The 10,655-nt window shown below is 40.5% G+C and overlaps 1 protein-coding gene across 1 annotated transcript; it reads right to left on the bottom strand.

The window, feature by feature from the left end:
• Nucleotides 1–227: 227 nt before the first annotated feature.
• Nucleotides 228–10,418, bottom strand: LOC123230559 (zinc finger protein 391-like). The gene is made up of 4 exons (XM_044656693.1): nt 10,170–10,418; nt 8,910–9,696; nt 548–724; nt 228–400 (listed from the first exon to the last, which is right to left on the bottom strand). Exons 1-4 carry the CDS (start codon nt 10,416–10,418, stop codon nt 228–230), a joined length of 1,386 nt encoding a protein of 461 aa, XP_044512628.1.
• Nucleotides 10,419–10,655: the final 237 nt, after the last annotated feature.

Raw genomic sequence — 10,655 nt, 5'->3', positions numbered from 1 at the left:
CCTCAAGGACCAGCAGGTACTGATATCCATACTTTCCTGGTTTAACCTCTGTGAGATCGATCTCCCAATGCTCACAGGGGCGAGTACAAGCACCGCGAAGTCTAGTTCCGAGACTGGTTATCTTCTTTTGAGGCGCGAGTCAGCTGGCAAGTTTTACATTTCTGAGTCAATTCCTCTAAAAAGCTACTGGAGCCATGAAAACGAACCTGCCCTTTCTGGAGGAGGGTTCACATTTTAGTGGCCCCCGTATGAGTGAGATGATGCAGGTGGGTAGAGAGAAGCTGGCCCATAGCTTGTGGGAGAAAGAGATTACCATCTGGATCTTTATACAGGGTGCCAGACCAGTGACCTGACTTAGCCCGGACCCATTCCAGGTCGGCAGAGGAATACTGGGGTGGGTCTGACAGAGGGGCAGGGATATTAGTATTAGGGCCACAAGGCTCTGATAAGTCCAAATTAAATGCAAGCTCATACAGTGGGGCTTGTAAAGCCGCTTTCCTGGCAGCTTCATCAGCCTGCTGGTTTACTGTCGCCTCTAGGGATGTACCTGACTGGTGTCCTGGGGTATGAACCACAGCAACCGCTCTGGGTTCCCAGACGGCTGCGAGGAGCTCCTGGATGTCCTGGAGATGGGACACTGGCTTACCCGCTGAGGTGACGTATCCCCGCTCCCGGCAAATCGGGGCATGGACGTACAGAGTGGTAAAGGCATATCGACTCTCAGCTATCTTAAAAAGGGCAGAGAAAGAATTCCTTTACTTCAAAGGCACCTCTGAGGCTGGCCTAACCATACGTCAGAGTTGCCCACAGTGGACCAGATGCACAGACCACATGCAAACACACTGAGATTGTAAACAAAATACATAGGCCAAGTACCTAGCACATAGTAGGCATTTAGAAAACATCTGCGGTATGACTAAGGGATCACATGCAAAAACAAAAGACATGCATTATCTAGGAAAGCTGTATGCAGGATTCATGGAAGCGTAATAGAAACAGAACCAGGTTTGGCACCAAAGGGAATTTAAAGTCCAGCTCTGCTGCTCACCAACAATGTGACCTCAGGGAAGATGCTTGACTCCTGTGGGCCCCAGTTATCTAACTGATAAGATGAGGGGTTGGACTAGATGTTGACAGAGGTTCTAAATATAGAATTGGAAGTTTCTAATAGAAAACCAAGAAACCTGGGCAGTCACTAGGTCTAGCAAGGAAAAATGAGAACAATAAAATGTTTTTTTTTCAGTTGTGGTCATCTCAATGACCAGAGACCAAAAAGAGGTCAGAACTATTAATTAAATGGAATTATGACATTCTTGATGATCTGACTATAAACTAGGGTAGAATACAGCATATGTTGGAACTAAATGGAAAGATGGTTCATAAGTGCTTTTTTTTAAACCCTTGCCTTCTCCCTTAGAATCGATACTAAATATTGGCTCCAAGGTAGAAGAGCAGTAAGGGTTACGCAGTTAGGGATAAGGGAGTTGGCCAGGGTCACACAGCTAGGAAGACAAATTCTTATTCAAAAGTAAAAGAGGGTGGTAGTGCTGGTTTTATTGTGTGTCCAGAGGCAACAAAAAAAATTTTACCATTCCTTGGGACATTGGATCAACTTATATCGTAAAAATGGCACCATGGAAATAACTGCTGCATGTTATAAAGAATAAAAAGTGGTTGTCACAATGTAAAGGGGGAAAATTATTATGGTTTGGTTGGACTGAATATTAAAAATGGTGGTTGTCAAGAATTGAATAAATATCCATTTTAAAATGATTTTTAGCAATTTGTTTATAAAATATAGGAGAGAGTGAAAGTAGACAAATGAGAAAGAGGGTAGAGTAAGAGATCTAGCTTATCGAACTAGATTATGTGTTCGAGTCGAATCTTGGCTTTACTCCGGCAGGCCTCCAGAGGCCCAGCCGGAGAGCCTAAAAGTCAATTAACAAGGGTTTTAGCCAGGAGTCCTTCTCTCAGTCAAGATGTCCCTCTGGAGGCTAGTACCTCCAGGGAGGCTAAGGAAGTCAGTCTTTTTTTTTTTTTTTTTCACTCACCCATGTGTGGTTCTAAGGAGAAATATAAAGCAGTCCAAGGTCTCAGCCAGAGCTCCTCCAGGTCCAGTTCCAGGACAAAGAGAGAGAAGAACTGACTCACAGGAAGCTGTAACTCCCTTTTAAAGACACTTCTTTTGCAACACTTTCTGTGCATGCTTCCTATATTACATGTACCAATCACAACAAAAGCTTTGCTTAGGACTGCCCAACAGTGTAATAATATATTTGACAGTCATGTTGGAAGTCAAGATGATTGACAGTTACCTGCTTAGAATGTGGAATTAACTGAGCATGGCAGGAGCTTGGCAGGAGCCAAGGGCAGTTAAGGCTCGGGTATAAAAGCCAGGATTTTGAACCCACAGGGATCTCAAAATTGAGATATTGGACTGAAGGGTGGTTTGGGTGGGCCTTGGGTGAGCTTTATTCAACCAGCAACCAACTTCAAATCTAATTCATCAATCCCTGTTCCTAAATTTCACTACCAGGAAGAACAACAACATCTTATTCAGCAGAGTAACCTTGATTTAGGTTGGGCCTGTCTGGCCCAACCAGGCTGTTATCTATCAAACCTGGTCAGCAGTATTTTCAAAGATTATCAATAATATCATTAGCTTTAATTAGTCAAGGACTTCCTATTCCCTTTCTCCCAGTCATTATCCTGCTCCTCCTTTCCTAAGTCTATTAGTAATAAATCATCTTAAACTTACAACTGACTTGGGCTTCATCAAAAGTTCTAGTAAGCTCTAGTGAATCATATCCTGAGATAATTTGAGGGAAGAGGACTATTACATCTTGCAGAAACAGTGATCAATATGTAGTCAATCTTAAGCATTATCCAAAGGCACAGGGCTTCAGTTGGGCATAGATAACTGTACAATTCTAACAGCAGATTCATTGCCTGGTTGGTAGTCCTGGGATACTGTTATCATCTGGAGTTTGGGATTAGCAGATTCAACATATTCAGACAACATCTACTGCAGTGGGTGATCCTTTTGGGTTCACTATCATATCTTAAGTGTCCCATATAGGATTTTACATTCACAATTAACCCTGCTCCAGATCCACATTACAACCTTCTTATAACAGCAGTCAGTCAATTCTGATTCGTCACCCACTCTTGCACATGTGAGGTACAGATTTCCCCCACTCAAGTGTAAGTGGGATGTTTACACTTTTGGTGATTAAATCTAGAAATGGGCAGGGTAGGATTGATCCCATCTTCACAATGTGCAATAGCTTTTGTGACAGTTGAAAAGGTAGAGAAATTCCATAGAGAACAATATGACTTGCCAAGGTAAAGTCACCAGAAGGTGGGAATAGAGAAGGATGGCCAAAAAGTTAGAAATCCAGATAGTAAAAATTGGAACGTGAGAAGCTAAAGATCCATAGATAAGAGAGAAACTTCACATTCACAAATCATCAATAATCTACTCAAGAAAAGCCCAATGTGTGGGGCCATAACAAGCACCTGACAAAGTGAACACAAATTACCCAGAGTTGATCCTCAGGATGAGTCTGTCTCAAATGGATTTAAGTCACTTGGTCTGTATAAAATGAACCCCTAGGTCCTGAAAGAACTGGAAGAGGTGATAGTTGAACCATTATCAGTGACTTTTGGCTCTATAGAAATAAAGGTACCCCAATGCTGAAGGGCAAATGCGGTTCCAATTTTCTAAAAGGGGGAAAAGAACAAAGCCCACAAACCATAGACTAGTGAGCTTGACTTTGGTTCCTAGGAAAATTCTAGAACAGATGATTAAAGAGATGGTTAGTGAATATCTCAAAAAAAGAAAATGGTGATCACAAGAAGCCAGAAGAGCTTTGTCAAGAACAAGTCATAGCAGAGTACATCTATGTCCTTTTTGGAGTGTAGGAAGAAATTTAGTTCAGTAACTTTTTTTTTAAACCCTCACCTTCCGTCTTGGAGTCAATATTGTATATTGCCTCCAAGGCAGAATCTGCCTTGTGTATTGGCTCCTAGGCAATGGGGGTTAAGTGACTTGCTCAGGGTCACACAGTTGGGAAGTTTCTGAGGCCAGATTTGATCCTAGGACCTCCCGTTTCTAGGCCTGGCTCTCAATCCACTGAGCTACCCAGCTGCCCCAGTTCAGTAACTTTTAATCGCTTATAAGGATTCCTCTATAATAGTTTGCTAAGCTGTAACTATGTGACTTAAATAATATATACTAGGAAGAGCATTAGAAGTCTCTGTAATGATGAAAGTACCTGTTCACCTCCCCATTACTTTGCTACATGCTCTAGAGGTTGTAACATGAGGAAGTGGGGCCCCTATTCTTAGGGTCATAACTAATTTATCTAGGAAGGGAAAGGAGAAAAGTGTGTGTTGGGGGGGGTGTGCCTTGGTCATAACCCTTATTTCTGGAATCTGTTAGTAAAGATCTTTTCATCAACATGTTTGGTACATATGTTCCACATATGCTCAGAGTTCCTGACCCTGTTCATAAACCCTGTTGAGTAACTGCTCAAGCTTATAAATTCTATATAAGCCAAACATTAGATGTCTTAGGCCACACAGACTGGGCGTGGCTGTTGATTTTGGGGTTCTCTATTTTGTGCCAACATATAAAGTCAGCTCTTTGGCTCTGGTATTGGGCCCAGTTATTCTTATTTCTTTTAGGAGCAATATGATTGAACCAAGTAGAGAAGAATTCTGTAGCTATAAATTACCTAAATTTTAGCAAAGCATTTGAAAATATCTCCTATTAGGTGAATTCAGAGCTGAGTGGATGATCAGACTTAAAGGATAATAATGGGTACAAGTCAACATGACCAGAGGTTTCCATGGAGTTCCCTAGGAATGCTCTTTTCTTCTTTTAAAAAATGCTTTATTGATGTTCTTTTCTTTCTTTTTTTTAACATAGCTATCAGTTCTGACTGACTTCCCACTCTACCTCCCAATAAAAACTTCCCTTGTAACAAATAAGAAGTAAGCAAAATAAAACAAGACATTGGCCATACCAGATAAAGAGAAAAAAAACAAAACCAAAAAACAGTGAGCAGGATGGGATTTGTTAGTAGGACTGGAGGAAGGAACTCAAGGAGGGGAAATAAAAGTTTCTTGAAGATTGGAGGTAGAAGGCCCATTTTAATGGGGGCATTAAACTGAAGACAAAAGCCGAGTTATTAAATACTCCTAGGAAAGAGCTGAAAAGAACCAGTTTTTTATGTTCCTGAGGAAATTATGGGTCCAAGCATGAGCCATAGAGTACTTAATGAAAAACCCAAAAGATTTATTTTGTAAGCCTAGAGAGCCCTGATTCTGAGTCACGGGGCACATATATTTATTTGCCTTTGTGCAGTTAAGTTTCATAGAAAAGATTATAGAAAAGACTGAAATAAATTCTACAGGCTCCATTATCTACAGGAATCAGAAGTTCCTTTCTGGCAATCAACTTCACATCTCTCTTCTTCAGTCATATGATGGCAACATGGTTTGTTGTAATATCACCAATTCTAAATACACCACTTATGTTCTGGAGAAATCCAGACTTCATTATTGTAGTTTCTAAAAAGTATTTTGGGTCCAAATTTAACATTTTTATTGATATCAATAAAGGCATAGATCATGCGCTTATTATTTTTTGCAGATGACGCAAAGCTACTAGGGATTGCTATTAGATTACAGAGCCAGGATCTAAAGAGATCTTGGTATGCTGAAATGCTGGGCTGAATCTAACAAATTATAATTCAGTAAGAATAAAGTCTAAAACTTGAAATCTAATCATCACTTTCACAAGTATAAAATGGGGATGGAAGATTGGACAACAGTTTTTAAAAGTTCTGGGGTTTTGAGTGGATTGTGAATTCAATAGGAAGCAGAAGTATGATGTGGCAGCCCCCAAAGCTAATGAACTCTTGGGCTGCAATCAGAGGGTCATAATGTTTCCAGGAATATGGAGGTGAGAATCTTATTATACTATGCCTTGGTTAGAGCTCATCTGGAATGTTGTATTCCAATCTGGGGATTGTAAAAAGGAATTCTTTATTCCTTTTAATTTAATGGGGGACTGTGATAATGAGATTAAACCTACCCTGCACATTTTTATATTTAATCACCAAAGGTGTAAACACCACCACTTAATTCACAAGTGGGAAAGTCTGTAACCCACGTGTACAAAAGTGGGTGATGAATCAGAATTGACTGACTGCCCCCTGGGCAGTCCTAAGCAAAGTGTTTCTTGTGACTGGACACATAAACTAAGAGGAAGGCACAGGGAGTGACAACTTCCTGTAAGGCTTTTTGTTCGTTTCTGGACCTGGAGGAGCTCTGGCTGGGACCCTGAGACCTTGGTGAGACTGTTCTTAAATCTCTCCCTTAGAACTACATGTGGTTAGTGAAAGAGGCTAACTCCCTTAGCTTCCCTAGAGGTACTAGCCTCTGAGGAGCCCTTGATTGGGAGGAGTGGTTAAAATCCTTGTTAATTTACTTTTAGGCTCTCTGGCTAGGGCCTCTGGAGCCCTGCCTGAGTAAAGCCAGGGATTGAACACATAACCTAGCTTGTTAAGCTAGATTTCTCACTCTATCCTCTTCTCATCTCTTTACTTCCACTCTCCTATATTTTATAAATTACTAAAATCATTTTAGAATTGATATTTATTCAGTTCTTGGCAACCACTCATTTAAATATTTAGTTCAACAGAAACCATAATTTTTTCTTTTATAGGACCTGGAGGTCCTCTTACCATAGAGATGTATAGGGATCAACTAGCCCACAGTGATAGGAAGTAGAAATCATATAGACAGGAAGGAGGAACCATAGAGATAGGAAGTGAGGTAGGAAAAGGATATAAAAGGAGCCAGCATGAGTTGGTTGGTCTGTCAGTTGCTGACAGGGCTGGCAGTTGCGAGGAAGTTGGCTGCTGGGCATGAGTTGGCCATTGGGGGTTGGGAGATATATAGAGAGATAGTAAAGATATTGATTCTGCCTGGTGAGCTGAGCTGAAGGGTGATCAGCTGGACTTTCTCTAATGGCGGTTATAGGTAGAAGCAGGCAGTTTTGGGTAATAATTATAGGTAGTTATAGGATAACTAGTATAGACACTAGGCAATTTTCTTTCTCTATCTCTTTCCTATATTTCTCTCCTTTACTATATTCTTTTACTATCTCCTTTAATTAAACTAAATTGTTAAAAGCTGCTAGAAGTTTTCTTTTCTCTGGCTTAAAGGTATAATATTAATTTACAACTCCACTATATTCTCATTAAAGCTTAAATGATTAAAAACTGCTCTTATTTTGTCAAACCTCCCAATTTAACCCTTACAGGATCATAGTCTAAGAAAGATAGTACAAAAGTGCAGTGTTCATAAGAAGGAACCAAGATGGTGAAGGGCCTTGCCTACATGACATTCTGTTGAAAGGAAATAGACATATTTGGCCTGGGGAACAAAACTCAGGACATGCTAGTCATGCCCAAGTATGTAAAGGAGGGATTTACATTTCATTTCAGGAAGTTTCCTGACAATTAGAGCTGTCCTAAAGTGTAGAAGGAAATGCAAACCACTCCAGTATCAACTAAGAAAACTCCAAATGGGATCATGAAGAGTTGGACAGGACTGAAATGACTCAACAAGAAAATAAAAAAGGGGAATGGATTGTCTTGAGATGCTAAGTTCTCCTCACTGAAGGTCTTTGAGAAGAGGCCGGAAAACCACTTCCCAGGTAGAGACCCTTTGGGTATGAGTTGCACTAGGTGGTGTATGAGATCCCTTCTTTCAAATTTTGTCATTAATAAAAAAAAAAGTCACATTTGTATTTTAACAGAAAAAATAATTTGTTATTGATGTAGAAATCATTCCTGAGTTAGATATCTGTGTATAGTCAGACTGGGGACTTGTTAGGGCAAATATCAAAATTAACATAACCCCAAAAAATAGAAATGAGGAAAAGATATAATAAAAGCATTATAAAACTAAACATATATGTATATATGAAAGGTATAATTAATACTCCAATATAGCCTATTTAAACAACTTCTTGATGATGGAAAGTGGGATATCAAAGCAAGTTAATTCAACAAACACTTATTAAGTGCCCATTATATGTAAGACACTGTATTAGGCATAGAAAATTACATGCTAGAGACAAAACAGTCCATTCCCTCAAGGGAAATGTATATGGATGACTAATTGAGAAATTCATTCATTACATTATTGGGTAAGGGAGAGGATATCATGGAGCAATACCCGGAAAGGCCAGGCAGAGGTCTCATGTAGGAGATAGCACTTCAACTAAGCCTTGAGGAGAATTAGGATTCCAAGAGGTAGAAGGCAGGAGAGAGAATATTCTAGACCCACAAAAAGGTGAGAAAGCAAGAGATGGAGTGTCAGGAACAGAAAATTGGCCAGTTCATTTGGAATATCAGAATGCACAAGGGGAAGCAATAGTTCAGATGAAGGGTGATAGGGATATGGACTAAGGTGGTGGTGACGTGAGTAGAGAGGAGGGTCAGATGCTAGAGATATTGTGGAGAGAAAATTGACAGACTTAGCAAATGGTTTGAAATCAGAGAGGATTAAGAATCAGTGGGATGATGGGCATAAGAAGGCAATCAAGAAGTAGGAATATTTTTTCTCCTGTGACTAAGGGCAGTATGCTCCTTTCAGACTGGAACAGTTTCTCAGTAAGTTAACAGTGAATCATTTGCTACAAAGGTGAAGTTTGGGGGAGGGAGATGACTGGGGACTTGAACAGAGAGGAAAAGGTTTGGAAGAGCTGTTGTATGAAATTTGATGAGGATTTGATCTCAAGGGTTTCCTCTAGGTTGAAATTTCTACTTTCTGAAAAAGAATGTACTCTAGCTAAAAACCTCAAATTTAATTCTTTTAAAAGGCTCTACCTTCATAAAGCCTGTCTCCAGTGTGAATTCTGTAATGCTGAGTAAGCTGTTTGCTCAGGCGAAAAGCCTTTCCACATTCATTACATTCATATGGTTTCTGTCCCGTATGAATTCGCTGATGTTCAGTAAGTCCTGTCCTTAGACGGAAGGCCTTCCCACATTCATTGCATTCATAAGGTTTCTCTCCAGTGTGAATTCTCAGATGCCCAGTAAGTGCTGTGCTTTGGCTAAAGGCCTTCCCACATTCATTACATTCATAAGGCTTCTCACCAGTATGAACTGTCTGATGTTGTGTAAGGTTTGCTCTTTGGCAAAAGGCCTTCCCACATTCATTACATTCATATGGTTTCTCTCCAGTATGAATTCTCTGATGTCGATTAAGCTGTGTACTCTGGCTGAAGGCTTTCCCACAGTCCATGCATTCATATGGTTTTTCTCCAGTATGATTTCTCTGATGTTCAGTAAGGCCTATGCTCAAACGGAAGGCCTTTCCACATTCATTACATTCAAAAGGTTTCTCTCCAGTGTGAATTCTCTGATGTTCTGTAAGTGCTGTGCTCAGGCGGAAGGCCTTTCCACATTCATTACATTCAAAAGGTTTCTCTCCGGTATGAATTGTCTGATGTCGACTAAGTCCTGCACTCCAGCGGAAGGCCTTCCCACACTCATTACATTCAAAGGGTTTTTCTCCAGTATGAATTCTCTGATGTTCACTAAGCCCAGTGCTCAGGCGAAAGGCCTTCCCACATTCCTTGCATTCAAAAGGTTTCTCTCCGGTATGAATTATCTGGTGCTGAGTAAGCAATGTTCTTACTCTAAAAGCCTTCCCACATTCCTTACATTCATAAGGTTTCTCTCCAGTATGAATTCTCTGATGCTGAGTAAGCCTTGTTCTCTGACAGAAGGCCTTCCCGCATTCTTTACATTCATAAGGTTTCTCTCCAGTATGAATCCTCTGATGTTGAGTAAGTCCTGTTCTCTGGCAGAAGGCCTTCCCACATTTGTTACATTCATAAGCCCTCTCTCCGGTATGAATTCTCTGATGTTCAGTAAGTCCTGTTCTCTGATGGAAGGCTTTTCCGCATTCCTGACATTCATAAGGTTTCTCTCCAGTATGAATTCGCTGGTGTACAATGAATCGTGTGCTCAGGCTGAAGGCCTTCCCACATTCCTGACATTCATAAGGTTTCTCTCCAGTATGAATTGTTTGATGTTGAATAAGTGCTGAGCTCTGGTGGAAGGCTTTCCCACATTCATTACAGACATGAGTTTTCTCTCCAGTATGAATTCTCTGATGTCGTGTAAGTTTTGATCTCTGTCGGAATGCTTTGCCACATTGCTGACATTCATAAGGTTTCTCTCCAGTATGAATTCTCTGATGCTCAGTAAGCTGTGAACTGCGGCGGAAGGCCTTGCCACATTCATTGCATTCATGAGGTTTCTCTCCAGGGTGAATTCTGTGATGTTGTCTAAGTTCTGCTCTTTGACTGAAGGTCTTTTCACATTCATAAGGCTTCTCATTCATATGAATTGTCTGATACTCCATAAGGCCTGAAGTATAAGTGAAGGGTTTCCTACAGTCATTATACTTGTTTTCTCTATCTGTATCATGCTTATAGATATTCTTTTCCTCATTGCCCTGAAGAGTTTCTAAATTGGCTTTAAGTTTCCAGACTTCTCCTAACTTGGAGACACATATATCAATCCTTGTCAGGCTTTCCTGAGATGATCCTTTAAGAGCAAGGC

This window comes from Gracilinanus agilis, chromosome 1 (genome assembly GCF_016433145.1).
Source record: "Gracilinanus agilis isolate LMUSP501 chromosome 1, AgileGrace, whole genome shotgun sequence".
Taxonomy (NCBI): domain Eukaryota; kingdom Metazoa; phylum Chordata; class Mammalia; order Didelphimorphia; family Didelphidae; genus Gracilinanus; species Gracilinanus agilis.
Note: the sequence above shows the minus strand (reverse complement) of the source record. Positions and strands in the feature narration are given on the sequence as shown.

What these genes read in the sequence shown, in the direction of transcription:
- LOC123230559 (XM_044656693.1), bottom strand. Translation starts at nt 10,418, where the DNA reads ATGAATGTGAAAAGACCTTCAGTCAAAGAGCAGAACTTAGACAACATC. An exon ending in TGGAGACAGGCTTTATGAAG is followed by an intron (nt 725 to 8,909) that starts GTAGAGCCTTTT and finishes TTTTTAAGATAG; the next exon opens with CTGAGAGTCGATATGCCTTT. An exon ending in TACCCCAGGACACCAGTCAG is followed by an intron (nt 401 to 547) that starts GTACATCCCTAG and finishes CCCCTCTGTCAG; the next exon opens with ACCCACCCCAGTATTCCTCT.